At 44.0% G+C, this 26368-nt stretch overlaps 2 protein-coding genes across 2 annotated transcripts in view; one reads left to right on the top strand and one right to left on the bottom strand.

Annotated features, from left to right (window-relative positions):
* ASTN2 (astrotactin 2) overlaps nucleotides 1–26368 on the bottom strand; it is a 936573-nt gene that overhangs the window by 217031 nt on the left and 693174 nt on the right. The gene's annotated exons all lie outside the window — the stretch shown is intronic.
* Nucleotides 8238–20097, top strand: TRIM32 (tripartite motif containing 32). Its single transcript, XM_040963109.1, has 2 exons — nucleotides 8238–8274; nucleotides 17032–20097. The coding sequence occupies exon 2, from the start codon at nucleotides 17106–17108 to the stop codon at nucleotides 19068–19070; it is 1965 nt and encodes a 654-aa protein (XP_040819043.1). The 5' UTR covers nucleotides 8238–8274; nucleotides 17032–17105; the 3' UTR covers nucleotides 19071–20097.

Raw genomic sequence — 26368 nt, 5'->3', positions numbered from 1 at the left:
CAGACCTGGCCATTATGCACACCAGTGGTAATTGCAGCCTAGCTAGGGGTAGCCCAAATAACCCTCATCAGTTCCTGAGTATTCCAGTATGTACAACAGACTAGTCCAGTCTATGCTGTATCCCAGTCATGCTCCCGTATGTACCTATGGGTTTTGCAGCTTAGCTCAGCCCACCCTACCCTGCCACCCATTCACATATTCTGATGCTTCCTGCCACCTTGTCTAGCCTGGTCTGCTCCCAGCTCTGGCTCTTACGCATGCCAATGGGAGCAGACAGAGGAGTGCCTCAGTTTCCTTACTAGGCCCAGTCCCACTCCCAAATCTTACACTTTCCATGGAGTACTGTGGTCCAGCCTGACATGATTAGCTCCCAGTCCTGACACTTGCCAGCTGATGCCACAGCAAAGCCAGGCTGGCCCATATTTATCCTGACCCTCACATGTGCAGTGGCCTGGCCTAACTGGACCCTCTCCCAAACACAGCTCACATGCAGGCCAACAAGTGTTGCAGCCCTGCTCAGTCCAGTCTGCCCTCAGTCCCAGCTGTCATGCTCACCAATGGGAGCAATGGCAAAGCAGAGCCCCTCATCATCCCCAACCAGGTTTGCATGTGACAGTGGGTGCTCAGGCCCAGTCTGTCATGGCTCACCTCACATCAGCATTTGCAAGTACTGCTGCAGCCTGGCTTCACCTAGCCTGTCCACATTCCCAGCTCATACTGATGGATGCTGTAGCCTAGAGCAGTCTAGCCAATCCCCAGTCCTGGCCCTAATGTGAACTGATGGGTGCCGCATCCCAACCTGGCCTGACACCCTATCCTGACTCTTGTACCTGCCAGCAGATATTGTAGACTGGCCCAGCCTGACACATGTATTCCGATTGGTACTGTAGCCTGGCTTGGCCTGGACTGCCCACAACCTTGCTTTTTGCATTCACCAGCCAGGGTTGCATCTTAACAAGGAAGTTCCCCAAGCTCCTCCAGCAGACCAACTCCCAATCACAGATCTCATGCAGGCCAGTGGTTGTGTGGCTCATCCTGACTTGGCTCACAACCATTCCTGACATTCACCAACAGGTACTGAGGCCTCGTCAGACCAGGCCCCACCCATTCCAGCTCTTCCCAATGGATGCTACAGCCCAGCCCTGCCTGGCTCACCCCCTGACTTGGCTCTCATGTGGATCAGTGGGTACCAAGAGCCAGCCCAGCCTGTCCCACATCCCACTCTGGTTCTCAAAAGTACAAGTAGTTGCTGCAGCTTAGCACATTCCAGACCGAGACCACACACATGCTGAGGAATATCACAGCCATGTTTAGCCCAGCCTGCCCCCATTCCCTTGCACTCATCCAGTTAGGGGGAACCTCATCCCACCACGGGTGTCCCTTTAGGTCCCCAACCAAGTCTGCTCCCAGCTGTATCTCTTGCACGTGCCAGTGGTGCTCTGATTCAGCCTGGTCTACCCGCTATCTCAGCCCTTGCCATCAGATGCAGCTGCTTGGCCTGACCCAGCTCACTCCTAGTCCCAACTCTAGCTGGTGGGTGCTACAGTCTAGCTCTGCCCAGTAGCCACCATCCCTGGCTTTCACACAAACCAATAGGTGTGATAGCTTAGCCCGGCATGTCCCACATCCCACCGTGGCTCCTGCACATGCCAGCGTGCTACAGTTTGATCCAGCCCTACGTGTTCCATCTCCTGGCACAGCCCACACACTTGCTGACAAGTCCAGGAGCCTTGCCCAGCCTGGTCCATACCCAGCCCTGACTCTCATGCCCACCAGAGGGAGCTATAGTCCACTAGGAGTGTTCCTCAAGTTCCCCCACACCAAGCCTACTTTGAAACTTGGCTTTTTGTTTGTTTGTTTTTCAAATGATGTTTACATAGTTGATCACAGTGGGAAAGATGGAGGGTTAGGGAAAGTGGATGAGAATATTGTTTCCAACTTTTCTTTTTTTCTTCTTCCTGTATCTGGGTGAAGGAGGGAGATAAGGAGAGAAGCTGCATCTAGCCACCTCACTGCCCCAGTACACAGGGATGGGGAACAGCCACCTGGTATCAACCCAGGGTCCCCAATGTGGAGCATGCTCCAAGGGTTCTTCTTCACTGGCTTTGATAGTTCTGAAAATGCTATCCATATTGCCGATCTAAGAATAAAGAAATCCTTGTAATGTATGTTGGCTGACATAGTCAACCTTACAGTCTCCATGTGTCCAGATATTTGCTATCATCACTTGGCTGGGATAGTTATCCAATTTGTTCTGCCATGGTACCAGATGTCTTCTGTAGATCCCAGTGGGCTGTCATCCACAGCTACATCTTTTCCACTGAGGAGGCCCAGTTCTGACACATGCATTCTATGATCAGACCAACAAACCTAGACATGAGCCCTCATGTCCCTGCACGGTCCAACCTGTGCCATCCTCCATTCCACCTGCAAACCCACACACCAAGCTCCCACAAAGGCACTGCCACATAGCCAGTGGATTTTGCCTGGTGCCATTGGTGCCCTGACCCACCCAATGTGGGCTCCACTGGAATTCCCATCCCCAGGGCTCATGGGCTCAGCACCTAAAATGCAGGCAAGCCAAAGGATGGACCCAAGCCAAGGGACCAAGGCCCCATTGGACACCCCACCACTGAGGCTCATGGAACTGTTACCCACTCCACAGGTGGGCCATAGGGCCCAGACCAAGCAAACAGGGCCACCAGACCCCACTGGACCCTGGCCCCCAGGGCTCATGGACCCAGCACCCACCAAGCAGGCAAGCCAAAGGACTCAGGCCAGGCAATCTGGGCCATATCAGGTCCCCTAATCCCCCAGGGCTCACAGACCGAGTATCCACTGCACAGGAGGACCTAAGGACCCAGGTCCACAAAACCTGAATCTTTCATGTGCAAGAGGATAATAGGTCCCTAACTGCCCCCAGTCCCAACCTCTGCATGTGCTGGTAGATGTTGCAGCCTGGCCAGTACACATCCAATACTTGGATGTGCCTGCAGGTGCTGCAGCATGGACCATCCCAGCCTCCTCCTAACCCCAATACCCATGAGTGTAGGTGAGTTCCATGGTCATGCCAAGCTTGGTTCCTTACCACCCCTAGCTTTTAAGGAAACCAGCAGGTATTTCAGTCCCACAGGGTGAGGCCACAAATTCCTCACAGAATCTGGCCCAGACCTGGTTCTTTCATGTGCCAGTTAGTGTCATAGTCCAACCTAATAAGGCCTACACCTGCCCTGGCACTCACTAGCGGGTACTGTGGACTAGCCCTCCCAGGCAGGGTTCCAGCTCCATCCTTCATGTGTATTGCTGGGTGCTGGTCAATGCTAAGTAACCCAGCTCAGGTATCCCATGTGCAGCTCAGGTATCCTACATGAGTGTGTACATTGGTCTGACGCAGAAAGGTCCTCCAATTTCTCTCCTTCAAACCATCTGGTCTCAGCCCTCCTCATTTACCTGCAAGTGCAGTGGCTTCATTGGCCACTTAAAAAAAAGAGGCAACTACGCTGGCATACTGGTATGGTTAACACAAATGTAGCATTAACCAGGCCCTGAATGCCCACCAACTGTTGCCTGCTTTTCATTGTTCCTAGGCAAGTGTAAAACATGCAACTTAGGCAGCTGTCTACAGCTGGCTATAGCAAATCACTGCTTCTATTTCCCCAAGATACTCAGAGTTTTGATTCCAAAGCTCTTGTGTTTTCTAAAAGAGGTATAATGAAAAATTAAATCACAGTAATAACAAATACAATATAATGAACATTACTACATGCCAGACCAAGTGTTATTATTACATATTATGCAAAATGTTTTATATCTAGCATCTCATTTTGTCTCCCACAACCCTTCAAGCTGTCTATTGCTGCTTCTGTTTTAAATAGAATAAAGAGGTGATATTGGGTACAAACATGTAGGATGCCTCTGTATCATCATGGAGTGTCTGGGATGTCTTGGTCCTAGTTCCAATTTCAGCTTTCAGTGCACACTCTGGGAGGCAGCAGCTGATGGTTTCAATATTTGAGTTTTTGCTTGCCTTTATGGGATACCAGGAGTGGTTTCAGGATCCCAGCATTGGCCTCATCCAGCCCTGGTTACAGTAGGCACTTGGAGGGAGAACCAGCAAATAAAAACTTTGTATTTGTTTATGACCTTTGAAAATAAGGCAAATAAACAATTTTTTAAAAAACAGAATGAAAGAGATTTTTTAAATAAAGAAAACAATATTTGGCTCAAAAGGAGGTGCTATTAGTCAAATTGTTTACCACAAAAGATAACCTGAAGACCTAACTCTCAATACATCAGATTGTGATCTTATTTGAAAATAGGTTTGCTGCAGATACAGCCAGGACAGGCCTTTGTGTCTTTATAAGAAGGCACAGACACAAACACAGAGCATAATGCCACAGCAAGGCAGAGACATACATGGAGAAGAGGGTCAAGTGAAGGCAGAGACGAAAACCATGTTGCCACAAAACAAGTAAAGGCTGTGTAACTTCTAGAAGCCGAAAAAGTTAAGGGAATATCTTTCCAGAAACTTCAGAAACAGAGAATTGTCCATCATACACCTTGAGTCCCAACTTAAAATATCCAGGACTGCACTTCAGCCACTTTCTTTGTTTGGTGCTTTATAACAGCAGCCCTAGGAAACCACTGTAAGTGGTCTGAATCTTAAATGAAAAACTATTATATTAAAATGCTGAATACAGAGTATTTAAAGTACTCCACAAAGAGTATTTGGAAATATCTCTTTATAAGAGGAGTGTTAATATTGTGCCAGGCTAGGCAAAGCTACAGGAAAGAAATGAACACATTTCCCCAGAGTACTTATTTTACTGTGAGATTTTATGGAAACTCTGGTAATTAATTTAATTGGTGAGTTATTTAAACACTAAAAAGATATAAACAAGTCCTCGTATTATTTTTTTAGCAGCAAAAAAGAAAAATGTCTTAAGTCATACTTGAGCTATTCCTAGATTTTCTAGAGTACCACTGACTCTCATCTGAGGTTGGGAAAACATGAATATACAGTCATGGGTGTCTGTAGTAATGCATATAAATTACATTTGTTTACAACTATTTAGGTAAGTACTCAGCATAGCAGCTGAGGCACTTTCATCTCAAATCACAGTGCTGGGATTCAAGACCCAGCTCCACTCCGGATTCTATCTCCCTGTGTATGCAAACCTAGCAGGTAGCAACGATGACTTAATTAACCAACCACATGGGAGTCCTGGATTGAGTTCCTGTCTTTCGGCATCAGCTTTGCCCAGGCCTTGCCATTCTTGGCATTTGTGGAGTAAACTAGCAGAGGAAAGACCTCTCTCTCTACCTCTCAAACAAATATAAAGCAATAAACTAAAAATACACATGTATAAATCATGGAACATATAGATATATAATGTAATATATACAGAGAGAACCAGACAAAGACTGACTTTGAAGTGAGACTTCAGGCTGGTAAGTGTAATTTTCAACACACAGAGTGTTATTTCTTCCACTTGGTCTGGGAATGCAGAGTAAGTCAGAACCATTTGAGCACTTCATCTCCCATCCCTGGAATTCTATCATAAAAACCTCACTGATGGTACCCAACATTGTAAACATAACTTTAGAACAACTCCTCTGGGACTGTTGGCCTTGTCTGGATTATTACATAGGAGCTCAATAACAGCCACATGGAGGGTGTTGTGATACACCTTAAACTGCAGCTTGAAACACCCACATTTATTGGAACACAGGATCAAGTCTTGGCTACTGTACTTCCAATCCCACTTCTTGCTAATGCATCTGGGAAGGCAACAAATGGTGAGCCAGGTACTTGAGTTCCTGCCTTGAGCATGGAAGATCAGATAGTGTCTTATAGCTTCGGCTTGAACCAGCCCAAACCTGGCTGTTCTGGGCATTTGGGGAATGAATTAGTGGATGGAAGATATCCCTCTGTCACGCTACCTTTCAAATAAACCTTTAAAAGAAATAACAGGCAGGATTTGCCATGTATTCCTTAATTTTCAAACCACTGCTATCCTTTTTTCCCAGAAATTTCATAAAAAAACTTTAGTCAATAAAACAGACTATTGGTGTCATGACATGTGGACAGTCCTTACAGGTGCTTTGAAACATGTCTCAGACCGGCCCAGGTTTGCACAAAGCTCCACCACTTTCCAGGCGGCATTAATCAGCAGACTAATCTTTCTGAGCCTCAGTTGCCTCCTCTCGTAACATGGAACTACTTAAATCTACTGAAAGGACTGTTGGGGGATTGAGACACACGACAATCTCAGTGAGTGTCTGGTGCTTAAAAACTAAGCAGCACTTGCCTGAATGACTCCACTGATTTGTTTTCAACTAGAGTCACTGCAGGTGAAACAAGGAATATGATTTGCCTAAGGTCACATTTCTCAGTATGACTTATCAGCAGCGTTATGCACTAAGCTAACAGATGTGACTGCAAACATGCATTGCCCTTCAAGATCACAGCCCACGGGTAAAGATGACAGGTGAGTGGATAAATTAAAGTCCAAGCTGGTATGTGCTTTGTGGGAAATCATCCTTTTCCAAGATCTCATGCAGTGAACAAAGTTACCCAAGAATGCAGAGCCCGAGAAGATAACAGAAGCAAGCATTTTCTCTTCCCTATTACTGGAGGATCTGTAGCAATCAGGTGCCAGCCTTGAGAAAAATCAACTGCAACCCCTTCTCCAGGTTTGAATGAAAATATTCCTGACCTGGCTGCTGAAACTCTGCATGTCTCAGCCCCAAAGCCGATGTCAACCTAGGAGTACAGAGCTTCCGGGCCTGTTCAAAGGATGCTATGGAGAATGACAGCCTAGCTTCTTACTGTCCTTATTATCTGAAATTCTACAGCAAGGGATTACGGAGCCTGTGGTTGGTCCTGAAGGTATAACAATTCAATATAACTTCATTCCATTTATTAGGTATAGGTCATTTCTTAATCTGTTCATCCTTGCAGCAAATCTCATTTTTATTTAAAGATAGGAGCAGAACAGTTACAGAAGCCTTAAAAGATGGATTCTCAGGGAGCATTACTGCGCACTGTACACAGTGCTAGCCTCTTGTATCAAAGTCTTGGTCTGACTGCTGGCTACGTCACTTCTGATCCAGGCCTCTCCATTGTGCCTGGAAAAAATCTCTCAAGTACGTGAGCCCTTCCCACCCACATCAGAGCCCCTGAGTGCTGGGCTCCTGGCTTGGACCACCGCCATCAAGAATGTGACCCAGCAGAGGGAAGCTCTCTCTGTCCCTCTAGATATTTATAAATAAATAAATAAACACATCATATAGAACAAAGAGGGTGGATTCAATTCTGGGTTCTGACATTCAGGAACAAGTGGCTTTGATATTTAATCACCTAGGCACCAACCGCTTAGCTCCTAGGGTCTTATCGAGTATCAAATGTTGTGTGGAGTGCTTAGCAGCCACTACACAACAAGCTCATGTTTGGGCACCACTGTTCGTTTGCTGCTTTGTCATTTGTGCGTGACAGCACAGCTAAGTGGAATTTCAAACACAAGCCTGCCTTTTTTCAAATTCCTCAGTGCTCCTGAACTTGTGACCTCAGGGGCACAGGTCCTGGCCAGCCAGCTATTAAAGCTAGGCTCGATTTGGGGCTCCTAGATAGCTTCAACCAGCTGGGACAGGAGCTGCAGGGACTTCTCCTCTTACCTGCCTGTGCTGTTGGCCTCTGGAGCACACACAGGATCATCTCCGGTCAACCCACCTGCAGCACACGGTGTGTCACAGGCTTGGCAAAGGAGCTGCCCTTCCACGTGGGCGGTTTCAGCGCGTGAGCAGAATGGGCCTTTCAGTCTTCCTTTGTCCATTTCTCAGATGGGGAAGCTGAGGTTCAGAAAGCCTTCCTGAAAAGCGTGAAGGCTTTGGGAGGGACCACTCACACAGTTTCGTGTACAGTTTTAGACATTGAGATTGGAGTTAGCTTCAGTCTCGTTGAATGAATTTGGACAGACACCTTTCACCTACGGGCCTCAGTTTCTTGATCCATACAAGTGGACCAGAGAATTATTTTGAGTCGCCAAGGCCGGAGGTTCCTCTGTAAAAAGCCGCCACCGCGGCTGCATTGGGCCCCAGCATTTGGAAGGGATGAACTACAAATCCCAGCATGCCGCAGGGGGGCGGGGAGAAATGACCGACAGGTTACGCTGCGAATTGGTGCCTCACAAGCGGAGCGCGTAGCGCGCGTGCGCAGAGGCAGGCGGGCGGGTGGGCTGGCGGCGGTGGACGCGTCGGAGGCCGGGCGGTCAGGTAGGGGGCGGGCAGGGGAGGGCAGGGCTCGTCGTCCGAGGCGCGGGCGGTGGCTGGGCGGCCGCGGAGGAGGCCCACGGGCGACTGGCGGGGTGTGGGGCCGGGATCGGAAGGCAGAAGTTGCGTGGGGGTGGGCCTGGGGAGGGAGGTGTCGGATGGGGCTGAGGAGATGCAGCTGGGGGAGGGGAGCCAGGGGCTGAGAAGATTCGCAGTTGCAGCATCTCGGGAGGTATGAGGTAATGTGGACCCTTGAGGAGACACGGAGTGCAATGTCTGGGTGATGGGAGGGAATCTGATGGGGGGTGGGGTGTCTCGGTGCAGATTTACTGAAACCGAGAGGAATCGGGACCCCGGTGAGATTTTGGTGGGGGCAATGCAGAATCTCAGGCGATTTGAGAGAATCGGGCGAGGGTCAAAATCTAAGGCTAGAACGAGCAAACCTAACTGCTAAAGAGAAAGGAATTTACAGACTGGGGAAATGGAAGGGTTGACTTGTTGAGGACAATCAGTAGGAAGTAATGTCTTGTTAGCAAATGGAAGGGAGTAGGCTAAGATTGGAGTCGATGTGCAGGGTTTCAGGTCTGCGCGGTGCCTGGTGGAATGCAGGAGAGGGGAGGCAGAAGGAGAGAGAACAGGAATCAGGGGTGCAGGATTGGGGTCTTGAGCCGGCACGCAGGGCTGAAGGCGGTGGAGATTTGGCAATATGGATTAAAGACTGTCAGAGGGATTTGGGGCGCATGAGTGAGGAACTGGTGACGGTTGCAATACAGAATCCAAGAGGTTAGAATTCTGTATTTGTAAGTGGTTGGGGACAGGGTTTTAAGAGGATTGAAGGGGGGGAAGGGTGGAAAGCAGGGGGTGTCATAACAACTATAAAAATAAAAGACAATGCATAGATTTGTGAGCTGGTGTCTTGGGCTGCTAACGGATTTTTCCACAAGGACTTTTGCTAAAGGATTTTTCTTCTGCCTGGGAAGTAGTGGGGGTTCTGGGGACCCTGAGAATCTACAAGGAATCTCTGAAACTATACAAATGAATGAAGTTCAGGAACAATATCATAACCCCATAGGTCAGGAAGGTGTTTGGCTCTTCTTGTGAGGGGAAGTTATTTTTCACTTATTAACCAAAGATTTCTAATGAAGCAAGTGTGGTACTACCACTAACTCCTCTTTAAACTGCTGAAATTGACAAGGGGAAGCAGAGAGTGGCCAAAGGGGTGATGGAGCAGATGATCTGAAAGCTGTGAATGATACTATGTGACCTCCAGGACAGTGAGTGGAATTCATCCATTGTAAAGTCCATTATAGCTTGAACAGAGTAGATCTGAAAATGAGTTATTTGGACTGAGAGACAGGCAATAAAAAACCTTTTATACTGAGCATTTAGTCCTTTGCTAGATTCTAAAAGATGTGGCTGTTACTAAGGGGCAGTTTTGTCCCCTCAGGGTATATCTGGCAATGTTTGAAAACATTTTGGGGCATCACAGCTGGGATGGGAAGCATACTTAGTCTGTGATGGCCAGACACTGGGGGTGCTGTTGACATCTCACAGTGGATGACAGACCCCACCAGTTATCCAGGCCAAAATGTCAGTAGTGCCAAAACTAAGCGTCTAAAGTCAAGGGTTGTGGGTTCAAAGCCTGGCTGTGTATCTTTCTGACTGTGTGGTCTTGAGTGAATGAATACCTTTAACCTACTAGTGCCTTGTCTCTTGATCTATAAAACGAGGAAAAGACCTGTGTCATAGGATTATTGAGGATGCAGTGATGGTATGCATAGTATGAAGTGTATCGTAAGTTCTCAGAACTAAGTCATATTCACTTTGCGTAGATTTTTTCTTTCTCAGTTGCCTAACAGTTGTTATGAAACAGTTCTGCCAGCTTTATATCTGAAGAATAAAATTTAAGAAGTGGCTCATGTAAGGTTCTGTAACTAGAATGGACATAGGTTAAATTCATATCCAGATATCTGTGTAGCTATTTATTTTCTCTTTCCTTGCTTCTTCCTTGCTTGGGGCCTGCTTAGTCTTATTGGCCCATTCCCCGCCTCCAAAAAGGAGGATTGTCCAGTGAATACACTATGTATCAAATTGGATTTTAAAGGCAGGGTTGTGGTGATAGGGGGTTAAAATCTCCCTGTCTAGTTAGGGAGGAGCTGTGGACTTTGTGTTTGATTTGCCTTTAGACCAGCTTCTTGCTTATGCACACTCTGGAAAGCAGGACATGATGGCTCAAGCAGGTGGCAAACCCGAATTGAGTTCCCAGCTGCCAGACCCCAAACCAGCACCGCCTCTTCCATTGTGGCCATTTGGGGAGTGAACCAGTGTATGGGAGCTGTCTTGCTCTTTCTTCCTGTCTCTCAAGTAATAATTTAAAAATTAATAAGAATAACTACCAGTTACTGGCTTCTTATGTGTATTAACCCAGGTGTTCCTACCAGCGGTTATGACAATGATATGGAATAGTTCCCTGCTTAAAGATAAGAAAAATAATTGATTAAATAACACCCAAGGCTAGCACAAGGCAGGAATGTAAACTCAGTTGTATCTGGCTTCCAAATTACATTATATTAGTTTTATTAGAATGGTTTCTGTAACATCTCTGTGTTGAGAGTAGCTGGAAGCAAAAGTTTCTGCGTCTCTTGAAGTTTATCATTTTCACGCACACTGATGTATGGCCTTTGTAATCTGCTCTCCATTATGTCTTAAAATACAATCATCAGATTCAAAAATTACTTCTTGCTAAAAAGAAATACCTTGGTCAGTATCTAGGCCAAACTACGACTAGATGCAGTGTAGTCTGATCAGGAAACTGTAGCACATCTATTGTGGCAGTGCTGTTCTGTTGCTGGGAGTCTACACATCAACACTGAATCCCGGTTGTTGTTACTTGGTTTGATACCTTGGCCATATTACTCTTCTCTGAACGCTGGTTTCCATATGTGTAACAAGGAATAACATGCATGTCTCGTATTTACTATGAGGACAAAATAATGTAAAAACATACTTAACAATGTAATAGTTGCTTCATGAGAAAAAGCAATAATGAAAGTAAGGCAATGCTGTAATGGAAATGGGTGTTGTTATGCAAGATTTGGATGACCATAAGCAGTCTCTGCCAGCCTTCCCTAAATTCCTGTTCCCTCTTGTACTTTTCTCAGCATCTGATTCCTTATCTGTTAGTCAAAAGATTGTGATTAAATGCACATGTGTTCTATGCAGAGAAAGAAACAGAGCTGAACAGGTTGAGAGGAGCTGAAGGTCTCCTGAGAAAACATGGATTTTTCCTTTGTCTTATGTGGACATTGTTTGAGTTATACCGGCAGCAGAGATATCACACCTTTATAAAAGATGCAGAAGGACCTGTCTAAGCCCTGAAATTTTAGAACAGTGCACAGCATGACGCCTCTGTACCGTGGCAAACCATATTACTGATTTAACCCGTCCTTGAAATATTTTAGCTAGTTTCTCTTGCCACAAACTTATTTCCTTTCGGGATCGTTTTATGAGTCTCAGACTGGTACAGCTGTAGGAGCGTGCTGTGTCTCCCTGAAAGTCTCTGCTTGTTGAGTTTGTCAGCCATCCACAGGTGCCATAAATGCCTTGAGCAATGTAAGCTTTTTCAGAATCTCTTCCACACATAGGACTTAGTGACCCCACAACTTCCTGGAGCATGACCCCTGGCAGCATTAAGTTTGCATTTGATTAGTATTATATGAACGGAAATGTTATAAACTGCAAAAGAAAAAAAAAAAAACGAAGCTAGAGGAGGGTGCCAATAATCAGATGGGCTTATGAAAGGAAATACTATTTTTTAACTTGTTCTCTATTCTTAAGGGTGAAAACTGCTCATGTCTATTTTTGCTCAAACTTACATCCCTCGGGTCTTCCACAGGATGAGACTCATTGTAGGTACTGGAAGGACTGTTTAATTAATTAATTGCTCAGACTTCTCCAGTTTTGCTCATGACCCAAAGCACTGAAATAGGTTTAGGCAGTAGAGACATGAAGTGAACTTCCCCTTAGTGGAGTCTGAAGCATTGGATGAAGATTTGAAACATTGGGTCATCTCCTGGGTTTTGATTCTGAGATTTAGTCAAACAAATCTCTAGGAAGACTCAAAATTTCTGTTACTTAAATCTATGTAGCTAATGCATTACTCAGTCTGCCTATTGAAAAGTACCTATTCATTCCTTCTTACAGGCCGAGTGGTGCTGGCAGTAGCTGCTGCTGATACTGTTATTCCTGCTAATTAATAATAAAAGCAATTATTTTCTACTCGGTAAACTGTACTAAGCGCTTTACACATAAAATATCATTTTGTCTTCATAGTAACCTTATGAGGAAGGTACTATTTTTAAAGAACTCTTTCATAGCTAGTGAGAGAACAAGAGAAGTAACTTACCCAGGGCTCCATACTGAGTGATCTAACTGGGGTTTAAATCCAGAAGACCTGATTCCAGAGCCTACTTCCTTAATCTACATAATACTGCTTACTGCGGGCTGCCTGCCTTTCAGGACCAGATCATAATGTCCTGTTCCTGCTCACAGGCTCCTCATCTGTTTTGCTCTTTGCCTTCCACATTTAAACTCCATGCAAGAGGCTGCATCAGTTTATTTTCTGGCCAAGGAAGCTGTGGTTTATTTGCTCACATGCTCCTACTCTCATAGCCTGCATTCTCAATCCAGTCCCTACAAAACAGACCCCTCTTTTGGTGTATTTTTGTAAGCCATAGGAGGAACGGTTCTTTGTTCAATATTTAGTTCATAGACCAAATGCTTCATTCATGATAGTGCTAAGTATTGGTATTCTTAGCCATGCTCCAGTTGTTCAAATTATGGCACATGACATCCTTTCTCTGTACACCAACCAGTTTCACCGTAAGTTCTTTATCACTAGTCATCACAGCAGTCTTCTCATAAAGCAGGGAAACAGGTTTAGAGAGATTAAATGACTTAACTTCCTATTCCACAACTTGTAAATTGCAGTGCTAAGACTTGAGCCTCGTTCTGACTTTCTAACATCTATTTTGTAATCTTTTTTATACTACCCTCATCATTTTCTGGAACTAGCACTGCCAGAAAAGGCAAGAAGAGGAATATAATGATAGAATTTTCCACAGTTTTAGGTAGTGATAGAATAGGACAGATTTTCATCTTGGTTTGAAGAGAAGTACTTGTGTCAATATGAGATGGATGTATCAATCATTATACCAAAGGGGTGAGGGAAGTGCAGAAAACTGGAGTGAGCTTGGAGGTAGAACTGACAGTATGAATGTCATAGCAAGAAACATGCATCCCAGGGATCATGAAAGCAGTCAAGGTTATAAATCACATGTCAGGAGTTCATCCTATCTGGTTGCATATTTTATAGCTTGTAAAATAAATGCGCGGCTTACTTAACAGAGTGAGATGACAAGGCATTTTACATCACCTATGTAGTCGTTGCAGGGTGATGGAGGCCAAATTGACTCTCCCTTTAATGTTACCAGTAATGATCTGAGACGTACTTCTGGGGGAGAGAGGTGAGGCTGTATTTGCTTGTCTCTTAACTCCATTTCAGACTATGGTCCTTGTAAAAGCAGTGCGATGGAAGTGGTTCTGACTTCATTCGGGGTCTGAGCTGTCCACATGCCTTACGCTTCAGTGGTGGGAACTCAGGTTTCCTTGGTGAAACATGGCAGCTTTGGTGCAGGAATTCCTACCATCACCGAGCCTGGTAAAGCTGCAGATAGCTGAGAGAATTTGAGGTATAGATGTAGGCATAGAAAAATTCATTTCTTAAGGCTGACAGCTTAGACAGGGATACAGGAAGCTTTTGGTTGTATGATATTCTAGAAAGCCAGGGAAAGAATTTGCTGGTATTTTTACAAGTTGGCAGCCTTGTTTAATTAGCTAATCTGTAATGACAGCTCTGGGAAGAACAGATGCTCCTGTGCATTATAAGGTAACATACTCTGGATCCAAACACCAAATGTTGCCCTCAGTCTGTTGTCCCAGATGACAAAAGAGGGAACTGAAGCTGTTGGTTTAGAATTGAGGTTTGCAAGGATCCTGAGTTGAGGTTTCTACACCATTGCACCGAGACCCATGGCATGTAAGAAACTGGCAGTCATAGTTTCATATATTCACATGAAAACTAATAGACTCATGATGTGCTGTAATTTGTTGGTTTGCTGAGGCAAGGATTTAAGTTATAACAGGTTGCCAGACTGACGTGTGAGAGTGGGTCACTCGGCCAGTAAATCAATCTAATGTATTCTATAGCAGTGGAATCTTATAACTGTATTATTGTTCCTTCTTCCTTGAGAACTGCATGTTACCAGGCAGCATTTCCCAGGGCATAGGCGTGAGGATGCTTATTAATAAGTGTTGCACTTTAAAAGAAAATAAATTAAAAAGTAGCTTAAAGTCATGTTGAGTTAAGCAAAGATGCCAAGAGACCTGTGCAGCAAGTTTCACTATGTTTGAGCTGTGTGACCTTAAGCCAGTTTTTCTGACCTTCAGTTTCCTTATCTGTGAAGTAGAATAATAAACAGTTCCTCCTTCATGGTGCATGAGGTTAAGGGGATTAAGCACATAAGGCATCTGTTGTGATTCCTAGCACATAGCAGGCAGCTGTGAAAAGAAAGTGCCGCTTCAGGGAGCTAGAGTTAATATAGGTAGATTATACAGGCATCAGATTGCATTCCAAAGTGAAATATAGTGGGAATCTGTTGTATTGCCTCCCCCTTTATAAACCTCCTCAAAAGAGCTGATAATATAGGCAGACCTCTCCTCGGCCAGCTCACTGTCTTTGAAACCAGGCTCTCTGCCTTTGTCCTTTTTGACTGGTCACCTGCTCATGAGACTGTACAGCTGCAGGCGAGGGATATACCTTAAGAAATGCAGCATTCATGCAGTTCACCTTGTTGTACCTGTTCTAATCGGTGCATAAGGTGACAGTGACATGAAGGTTGCACAGCACTGACATCTCTGTGTATTGAGGCACGTGCTTGTAAGTATTGAATATTCCTGGCCATAAAGAAACTCCAATGATAAAGAACTTTGTTTTAAATCTCTGGAGGCTTGAGTTTGGCCTTCTTAGCTCTTCATCATTCATTCCCACATCATAATCCACTCAACTAGTTTTTAGTCAAATGGATCTTTTCATTCCCACCGCCTGCTCTATAATTTAGACTCCTTATTACCTCTCCCAGGCTAATTTCCTATAGCTTCCAAACTAATTTCTCTTGATTTTTCACCCTTCTTCAAGTCCAACTCTAATTATTATCAGTTCCCCACTCCAAACCATTCATTGCCTTACTGTGCCCTTCAAAATGAAGTTCATTTTGGTCCTGAAGACCTTTTATAATCATTTCCTATCTGATTTCCCTTCCCAAACATTTTACTTCCCTTAAACTCTCCCTCAGTTTTAACTTAATAGAGAGAAAGAGAGAGAACTGAAATTAATTTAAGACCATCTGCACAGAGTAAAACCTGAGCATTCCATATCCTGCATGTATATGATTTCTATGTTGATCCTGTGAAGGTAGTATTCTCATTTTGTGGATGAGGGAAATAGAATATAGCGTATATATTCTGTTCTCTTTCCAATGCCTAAGACTTCCTGTCTTTTACTTTGCTTGCTAACTTTGACTAAGAATGTCTCCTTTTTCTGGTACTCCCTTTGCACACCTCTGCAGACACAGACACAGACACAGATATGTGTCTGTGCATCCCTCCAGGCCCACTGCAAGTCCCATCCTTCCTCTGAAAATTCTCTTTTCTTTTCAATCCATCTTAACCTCCATCAAATTTAGTTTCTGTCTCATGTACTATACAGCTTTTTGTCTGGATTATTGCCCTATCTGTCTTTACTTTCTTGGAATGAGCATCAGAAGGACAAATGTACCCTGTACTCTGAATCATTCTTAGAATCTAATGTGGTCCATGATACCAAGACTGAGATGGATGAATAGGTGAATAGGTGACTGGATGAATGAAAAATGCCTATTTTCTGATCTCATGTTTTATAGATCATATAAAACTAGTAATTAAAATATTTTTCTTTCACAGGCTAATTTCTAAGCCTCCCCTAAACTTAGCACAATAAACTCTGACATGATGATTTAAAAAAAAAAAAGGCTCAACTCTGCTCACACGATTTTCTTTGCTAAAAATGTTCCTTATCTCTTACTTCCTTAAGGTAACCCTTAGGAATGGCAGGACTTCTGGGAAGTCTTCCCTGTTCCTCTAGGTAGATTCCCTTTTCCTAACCACTATACTCCTGCAAAACGTTGCATGACTTCCATGTTATAAATTCTGGTACATATAATTTCTTCTGTGCTGTCCTGCTAATATCCATTATGAATTTTAAACTTCACAAACTGTAAAAGTCATCACTTACTTTTACCAAATACAGTACTAGCTAGGTACTAAGTTCATTATATTTATCCTGTTATTTCACCTTTAAGAAGCTATAAATATACCTTATACATAGTATTTATAAAAAGCAGACATTATTATTTCTGTTTTACAGATACGTGTTGTATTATTTTGTAAGCAATACGTTGGTTTTCCTTTGTGATACTTATCTGCTAAGCAGTACGTGGTCTGTTTTTTGTTGTTGTTTGTCACTATCACTTTACACAGAGTATATCTCGATATTTGTTGGATAACTGAATTAATGTTCATAACTGTCATTCAGGTGTTTCTTGAGTGAATTAATCTGTATATGCAATAGGAAATAAATCCTGGTTTCTTTTCTCTCTCTGGCAGGAGTTCACTTTCTATGGCATGAATACTGAGCTGCCCAGTGCCGTGCTGTGCTAGCAGGACTCTTCCAAGCAGGAATGATGGCGGCAGCAGCGGCTTCTCACTTGAACCTGGATGCCCTTCGGGAAGTGCTGGAATGCCCGATTTGCATGGAGTCCTTCACAGAAGAGCAGCTCCGGCCTAAGCTCCTGCACTGCGGCCATACCATCTGCCGCCAGTGCCTGGAGAAGCTCCTGGCCAGCAGCATCAATGGTGTCCGCTGCCCCTTTTGCAGCAAGATTACCCGCATAACCAGCCTGAGCCAGCTGACGGACAACCTAACAGTGCTGAAGATCATAGACACAGCTGGGCTCAGCGAGGCTGTGGGGCTGCTCATGTGCCGGGCGTGTGGGCGGCGGCTGCCCCGGCAGTTTTGCCGGAGCTGTGGCTTGGTGTTGTGTGAGCCCTGCCGGGAAGCAGACCACCAACCCCCTGGCCACAGTACACTTCCTGTCAAAGAGGCAGCTGAAGAGCGCCGTAGAGACTTTGGAGAGAAGTTAGCCCGTCTGCGGGAGCTCATGGAAGAGCTGCAGCGGCGGAAAGTAGCCTTAGAAGGTGTGTCCAAAGACCTACAGGCAAGATATAAAGCTGTTCTCCAGGAGTATGGGCATGAGGAACGTCGGGTCCAGGATGAGCTGGCCCGCTCCCGGAAGTTTTTCACTGGCTCTTTGGCTGAAGTTGAGAAGTCCAATACCCAAGTGGTAGAAGAACAGAGTTACCTACTTAACATTGCAGAGGTACAGGCAGTGTCCCGCTGTGACTACTTCCTGGCCAAGATCAAGCAGGCAGACGTGGCACTCCTGGAGGAGACAGCTGATGAGGAAGAGCCCGAGCTCACTGCCAGCTTGCCCCGGGAGCTCACCCTGCAAGATGTGGAGCTCCTGAAAGTGGGACATGTTGGCCCCCTCCAAATCGGGCAGGCAGTGAAGAAGCCCCGAACGGTTAACATGGAAGACTCCTGGGCCATGGAGGCTGCAGCTTCTGCTGCCTCTACTTCCGTTACATTTAGAGAGATGGACATGAGCCCTGAGGAAATGGTTGGCAGCCCTAAGGCCTCTCCTGCTAAAACCCGGGGTCCTGAGACCGCTGCCAACATCCAGCAGTGTCTCTTTCTCAAGAAGATGGGGGCCAAAGGCAGCACTCCAGGCATGTTCAATCTTCCAGTGAGCCTATATGTGACCAGTCAAGGTGAGGTGCTGGTTGCAGACCGTGGTAACTACCGCATACAAGTCTTCACTCGCAAAGGCTTTTTGAAGGAGATCCGCCGCAGCCCCAGTGGCATCGATGGCTTTGTGCTAAGCTTCCTTGGGGCTGATTTGCCCAATCTCACTCCTCTCTCTGTGGCCATGAACTGCCATGGGCTGATCGGTGTAACTGACAGCTATGACAACTCCCTCAAGGTGTATACCTTGGATGGCCACTGTGTGGCCTGTCACAGAAGCCAGCTGAGCAAGCCATGGGGTATCACAGCTCTGCCATCTGGCCAGTTTGTGGTAACTGATGTAGAAGGGGGAAAGCTTTGGTGTTTCACTGTTGACCGAGCAGCAGGCGTGGTCAAATACAGCTGCTTGTGCAGTGCTGTGCGGCCCAAGTTTGTCACCTGTGACGCTGAAGGAACCGTCTACTTCACCCAGGGCTTGGGCCTCAATCTTGAGAATCGGCAGAATGAACACCATCTGGAGGGTGGCTTCTCCATCGGCTCTGTGGGTCCTGATGGCCAGCTGGGTCGCCAGATTAGCCACTTCTTCTCGGAGAATGAGGACTTCCGCTGCATTGCTGGCATGTGTGTGGATGCTCGTGGTGACCTCATTGTGGCTGACAGCAGTCGCAAAGAAATTCTCCATTTTCCTAAGGGTGGGGGCTTTAGTGTCCTGATTCGAGAGGGGCTCATATGTCCCGTGGGCATTGCCCTCACACCTAAGGGGCAGCTGCTGGTCTTGGATTGTTGGGATCATTGTATCAAGATCTACAGCTACCATCTGAGACGCTATTCCACCCCCTAAGGTAGAAGTAATACCCTTCCACCCCACTTCACCCCTGCTAGCCAGCTTCCCTTCCTTTAGACCTTGATTTATGGTGGCACTATAAAGTGAACTCAGTCTGTGTCTTAATTCCAGTTGGGTAGTCCTAGAATTTTAGTGGCCCTAGTGTTGTTTATTTGTTATGCCCCCTTCCCTTCCATTCCACCCCCACCTATACTTAGAGCTTTGATAAATGCATTGTCCCAAATAAGACACATGATGATGTTAGCTAAAGTTTGAGTAGAAATTAGGCACTTCCAAAGTTTCGATAGAAACACCCACTCTAGCCTCTTGACCCTGTATCTGAAATGTGCCCTTGTATTGAAAACCTGCAGATTTTCCCCTTTCGGCTTTGATATTCCTGGTATATTGTTTCTGTCCTCTAAAAATGTACTTTATCTATGACACTTTGTCTTCAACTCCAGTTGCATTCAATGTGCATGCTCCGACGGGATTTGCTCCAGTGTTAGTGGTATTTCAGAAATCATATCCTGTAGAATGATTCTTCAGATCAGATTACCTTTGCCACTGTAATAGCTCATCCGTTTAGTGCCACCAAGGGAGGTAAAACCATACTCCATGGCTGAGGATTGTGTCAACTTGGATTAGTCTCTCCTTGCAGATGTAACAAACAGCAGATTAATCCTAGTTAGCTCTTCTTGAGGACTTCTTGCCTTCTAAAGGACATACGGATTGGAAATATGTGAAGGCATAGAAAGCTGGCAATAAGCAACTGTGGATGGTGATACAGAGAGCAAACTTGGGTAGTTTCTAGGTCACATCATTTTTCATCTACCTCTCTCCAGTAACCTGGGTAAGACTTGTCTTCAGAATTGTAAAGCACAGACCAGGGCCAAAAAAGTGGGGAGGTCAACACATTTCATTTTCATTATTAAAACTATATACATGTTCTGTGATTAGTCTGTATTTTCCTCCAGTAATTGCATATTATTTGATTTCAGGATTGATTTCTGTTCATCTATAAAGCATTAAATCATTAATAACTTTTCTTCATTGATGGTGCTCATGTCTTTTCATTAAAAAATGGGATTTGGGAGGTAAGGAGAGGGATAACTTGAATGATGCCATTATCTTCCTTATTGAGGAGCATGAGGATTCACTTAGGTCCAAATTCAGTCCCAAAACTGTTATGTACAGATAATCTAGATCTCATGCTTATCACATATGTTCAGAATCACTCCCCAAAATTTAGTCACCAAACCTGTTCTAAATTGAGCTACCATCATATATTTTGTTCTTGCAATTACAGTTCCAGAAAAAAAAAGATGATATTTTTAAGAATACTAAAAATAAATAAGAAAATTTGTGAAAAGCTTCCTCAAACCTTATTGCCTTTTCCACAGCATATCTTGCTATTTAGGTACAGAGTTGATGGCAAGCCAGAAAAATAACATTTTTCCCTTCACAGAAACAAAATTTTTTAAGCTAAGCTACACAAAAACATGTTTTGGCAGCATTTGTTGGGACTTTTGTTTTTGATTTTGTCTTCTGATATGATCAATGGTAAATGAAAAGTAAAGAAATATTTAAAGTAATGTTAAACTTGATTGTAATGTGCTTTTCAACTGAAGAAAGTCCCATGTCCTCTTTATGAAATTCAACAAAGATTTGGTCATTGAGGGGAAATTGATCCAAATAAATGTGAGTCGCAGATGGTTCCACTAGTTCTTAGAGGCATTTGTATCTGTGGTGGCAATGTGAAGCAGATTTTATCTTCACTTCACCAGTTCCATTCTATTATCTATCTACTTATTTCTTCAATGTATACATCACTGTGTTGCAATTTGCCCATGTATCTGAACTTCATTGAAGCTGCAGATGGATATTCCGTTATTACAGTCAGTAGGGTAAACTTGGCTTGAGTTTTACAGTGTTCCCGTGGGTAAGGCAAATAATGCTTAAGTAGTTGCACTTGTAATCTAGCACTAATTAATAACCTCTTAAAAGTGAAGTGTTACCGAGCTCTGTAGGAGGGAACTGGAGAGCAGGGCCTAATGTGAGCCTCGGGTCTCTAGCCTGCACCTGATTCGGGTGCTGATTTACACTCAGGATATGTAGCCCCTCAAGGGATAGCCAAACTAATTACAGATATGAAACAGCAGATGCCTGGATGAATTTTACAAGTAAGCCAGTTGTCAAGTAGAAAGGAGCTTAACAAAAATATGTACAAGACTCCAGATCTATGCTCTATCTTATCAGTGTTATTAATATTCATGGAACACTGGCTAAATCAACTTAGGCAGCTTTGGGACTGGCAGTGGATTCTGGTGGGAAGATCACTGGACATGCACTCAAGTCTGTATGTGAAACACATCACCATGCTTCTGGGCATCCATTTCTCCCTATCTATAATAAAATTGTTGGACGACATCACTAGAATTCCTTCTAGCTCTATGATTTTAATTAATTTGTTAACCAGCTAAAATTGTAGTACAGTTTCCCCCCAAATGCTTTTTCATAATCATAATTTTACTGTGTTTACAGTAGTGGAAAAAAATTACACTGTGGAATCATTGCAACCCGGGTCCAATTGCTTCTCCGACTATTGTGGCTCTGTCACTTAATAGCTATCGTTACCCTGCTGAGCTAGTTTCCTCAGCTGGTGAAAGGGAATGAAAATACGGAGTTTAAAGAGCTGCTGTGAGAAATGAAAGATATTAATAGGGTAAAATAATGCAAAAATGCTAATTCAGAAAATGTGACTTCCATTGTAGGGGACAAAGACTTCCATCCCTTCCTGGTGAGCCAATACATTTCCTTCAAGTAAATGCTGGAGATTTCAGAACTGAATTGGGGATGCAGCAGCATGTTCAGTACTTCCTAGCTTCTTAATTAAAAAGCTACTGGAAGAAGAGTGGAATTTCTGGAAGGGCAGAAGCAAAACTCATTCACACTAGGGTATCCTGCTAAGAAAGCCACACATAACACTTAAACTCTAAGGACTTAATTAAGATAAGATGATATCATGACTGAGAGGCCAATAAAGTTTTAAAAGATACAAATTGATGTATCTAGGATACTTCAAATAGTTTGGTTCCAAAGGGGAAAATAAAACCTATGAAATCCAGACACATAAGGGATTTTTTAAAATAGTGGGGTTTTTTTGCACCAAAATAAACTTAATTCCAATGAGTAAGAACTTTGTGAAGCACCCCTGTCTGTTTATATAGATCTATGGTTATACATGTATACATGTAAGGAAAGAGAAAACATTTTTTAAAAAAATACTCAAACACACATGCTTGGATAATTTTCTACTGATCAATATTCATTTACCCAAATAGTTCCCAAAAAATAAAAAACCACATATCTCACTGTTAGGTGGAGATAATGTAACATGGTGGTTAAAACTAAAGCAGAGACCGAAGGTCATTCCTAATCCCTTTGTTCATTAGCCTGGTGGCCAGGAAGTCATTAGCTTCTCTGTCTCATTTTCCTTATTAAAATTGTAATGATTCTGTTTCATATCTGACTGCATTATTGTGGAGAGGTTATGGAAATTGAACTATTCAAAGACTACTGGCAATTTTGAAGTCATAGTAAACTAAAAATTCAAGAATTACCCTCATTTTTGCAATACAAGGATATTAAAAAGCATGTGGAAGAAAATCTATCCCCTCACCTCAAAAAGGCTCATTAGTAACTGACCAAAATCCTGGAAGAAAACATCAAGAGTTTGTGTGAATGTGCACACATCAAATATATGGTCTGGCTATCTGGATAAAACCAGGGTTTTCTTTTTGTAGCTGACTCAATTGACTGTGTATCTTCACAGAATATTCAGATCCATGATTCCATTTATTCATTCATTCACACACTTGTTAAACATATAAGGTCTCTACTGCTCATCGTTAGCGATATGTATGTGAGAACGAATCTCTGAATATGTCATCAGTCTTACTGTTAGAGTATGGTCTGATGCAGAGACAATGTGTATAAATCATAAAAGTGTGCCAAAAATGGGTTAAATAACACGAATCAGAAATGGGGTACCAAGTATTTGAACAAAAAGCATAACATTAGAGGGAGGACTGGGAAGTTGGTGCCAGCAGGCATTGAAATGATGCCAAAGTGAGTGAACATTAAAGAAATTAAAAGGTATAAGCCCATTTGTCTGTGAGATTGCTACATAAGGAGTAATTCAAATTCGTATGTGTCTCTTTTGCCATTTCACTGCTATAACTGGCTCAGTGAGGTTTCATTGCTATGTAGGCAAGATTGGGATCACAATTTCTTTTGCTGGAGGTGACAGCTAAGATTTGAAAATTAATCCTTTCCTCAGTATTATAATATATCCCTTTAGGAGGGATCCCCGATGGACCTTGTCTCATAAATACACATTTTATTCCTTTAAAAAGTATTAACTAATAGCAAACTGTTCCCTCTTCAAAAGCATAAACCACCAGCAGGCACTGTGGTACTACAGTTAAGCTCCTGGTTGGGATATCATATTTTAGTACCTAGTTTTGGGTCCTGCCTTTGTTCCCAGCACAACCTCCTGCTGATAGGGACCCCATGCAGGAGACCGAGATCGAGTGCCTGGCTTTTGCCTTCTGAGTGGCGCAGCCCCAACTATTTCACGCATTAAAAAAAAACAGGGTGTGCAGTGCACAACATGGAATGCCAAGGCGAGGTTGCCTATACCAGATGTGACCACAGCACCAAACCAGCACGCGTGAGAACCAGGAATGCAGGGGATGGACCCAGCAGGGAGAGTATGAGGGGGTTTCCCCTGCTGGACTGCTACTCCCACTAGAGAGCGGGAGCTGGGATGGGAGCAGACCAGACTAAGAAGGGCTACGACACCTGTGGGCCTCATGTGGTCTAGATCAGGGAAAAGCCATGCTGGGCTGATTGTTCCTATTGGTGTAAACTAAAATTAGAGTGGGAGATGGTTGGCTGAGCTTAGTTGCAGCATCACCTGGCAGAAGCTGGCACTGGGGGCTAATTCTGTCAAGTTAAACCACAGAACTACCTGTAGAGTGCATAATCCAGGAGTGGGAGTGACCTGGGAGGGAAATAGTGGTCTCCTCCCTCTTGGGTTAAGACAGGGATGGAAAACTAGGACAGGGGCTGGGGTGGCTAGACAGAGAGGCACCCAACAACATCCGTGTGGGCTGGATAGTTGAGCTCGTTACATGGAACTAAGCTTTAATACCCATTGACATGTATGAGAGCCAAACGGGATGTGGGACAGGCTAGACTAGTCTGCTGCACATACTGACAAATCAGGGTAGATGGCAGGCCTGGTAGGGGTATTGTGGGTCGCTCCAACTAGGCTGCAACTCCCACAGGTTTATGTGAGGGCCAAGTGTGTGCTGGGCAGAACGAGGCTGGACTGCAACACCCATTGGTTCCAGTGGAAGACAGGGATGGAAACTGCAACCACCAGCTGATTGGGGCGATGGACTGTGCCAGGCCTGGTTCTTGCTAGTACATACAAAAATCTAGTCTGGGAACACCTCAGACAAAGTTTCTTTGGGGATCTCCCCAATCAAACTGCCAGACTCAGAACCCTAACCATGAAAAGAAACAGGACAGAACAAGTCAATCAACCACCTCAGCTATATGTTGGCAGTGAAAAACTGGGCAAACGGAGAATCTAAGATGGACCATGTCAATCAGTGGATTCTTCAACGACCTCATTGTGCTTGGAGTGATGAGACTGGCAGCAATTCATAACTGTTGAACTATCAAAACCACTTGAGCAAGACCCTTTGATCTCTTTAAGCATTAGATTCTGTATCTGAACTTTGAATGGACTGACATAAATAAGATGACCAGTTTAGGAACTGTTAGAAGATCAAGGACTAATATGAACAAAGAACTACAGACGATTTCATGCAAAGGAAAAATATAGTAAAAGTGAGCTATTTTTGTAAAATGATCAAAGAGTAACCAAGAACCTGTTACGGTAGTCAAGAACAGACAATTCATCGGGGAATGTACAGCCATAGTGGCATTCCTACCACAAGGAGGTAGAGCTTAGATGGTTAAAGAAAACATGAAAGAGGAGCACGAACTATAGTATTCATAATTATGACGGAAGGTTCCCCTAGAAGTTCCAAAACAGTCCAATCATGGTGGTCTTCATCATTTCAGCCATTCCTTTCTAGTCAACTGCAGTATTCCAGATTATAAATTCAATATTTTAATATGAGTGCATGTGTACTTTATAAAGTATTTTAGAGCCACTATAGACCAAGTTAAGTTTTTCCTTCTTGGGAAAGTTTAAAGCTTCCTGCTGTAATACTGTCAGTTTTAAGGACTTTAAATCATGATTTGTCACATGATACATATTGATAGAAACCTGGATGACGTGTTTAAAAACAATTTTCTGTGTCTTTTCAAAAGCTGAATACATATGCTTCATTGCCATAAACAAAACAAAACAAAAAACAGGGTGTGGAAGAGCTTTCTCCATGTTTCTTTCTCTCTCTGCCTTTCAGATACGTAGATGACACTTTAAGAAACAAGCCTAAGCTAATTAATGTTGATAAAACTTTTTAACAGAGTCTGGATTCTGTGTGTGTATTTGCTAGCAATTTTCAGAAGCCAGTGTTTTACCTTCTGCCCTGTGTCTGCACATGTATTTAAGAAATCTCAACCCCGGTGTTATTGCCAGTAAGAATAAGAACCTATTCTTTGAGAACCCTCATTCCAGGCCTAACTCCAAGCCACTATAACACACCAAGCTAACAGCCCTTCCCTGTTCAGCCATTTCTGGACTTGCATGGGAGTTGCTACTGCTGTCCCTGGAAGCCCGCCTGTGAATAACAGAGCTTCTGATACCTACTCAGTTTCAGTATGGAATCACAGTCCCAGTAAGCTAACCAAGCATCAGTTTACCTCTCCTCTGGGATGACTACGGTTGACACAAGCTGCAGGGAGTCTAGGTGATCTCTGTCACCACTGGAGGGCTGTCTTTCGCTTTTGTTTGCTAACTGCCTTGGTGTGGGTTTTTTGGTTTAAGATTTCTGTTTGGTTTTCGAATCACTGTCTCAAGCTTATTCTTTGAACTGTGCTTCATTTGCTGAATCCTATCAAACCTCTGTTACAGATTTACTCGGAAAAGTTTGTTTTAGAAGAGGAAGATTCCTTCTCCTGGTTCACTCTCCCACATGCCTGCAATAACTTGGGCAGGCCAGCCAAAGCAGGGAGCTAGACACTCCATCCAGGTCTCCCATATGGATTATGGATAGCAACTGCGTGAGTCTTCACTTATTGCTTCTTAGAGTCTACAATAACATGAAGCTAGA

The sequence above is a fragment of the Ochotona curzoniae genome, unplaced genomic scaffold (genome assembly GCF_017591425.1).
Source record: "Ochotona curzoniae isolate NIBS_2020 unplaced genomic scaffold, NIBS_Ocur_1.0 scaffold_3208, whole genome shotgun sequence".
Lineage (NCBI taxonomy): Eukaryota > Metazoa > Chordata > Mammalia > Lagomorpha > Ochotonidae > Ochotona > Ochotona curzoniae.
Note: the sequence above shows the minus strand (reverse complement) of the source record. Positions and strands in the feature narration are given on the sequence as shown.

Coding starts and splice junctions, on each gene's coding strand:
- TRIM32 (XM_040963109.1), top strand. CDS start 17,106: ATGATGGCGGCAGCAGCGGCTTCTCACTTGAACCTGGATGCCCTTCGG.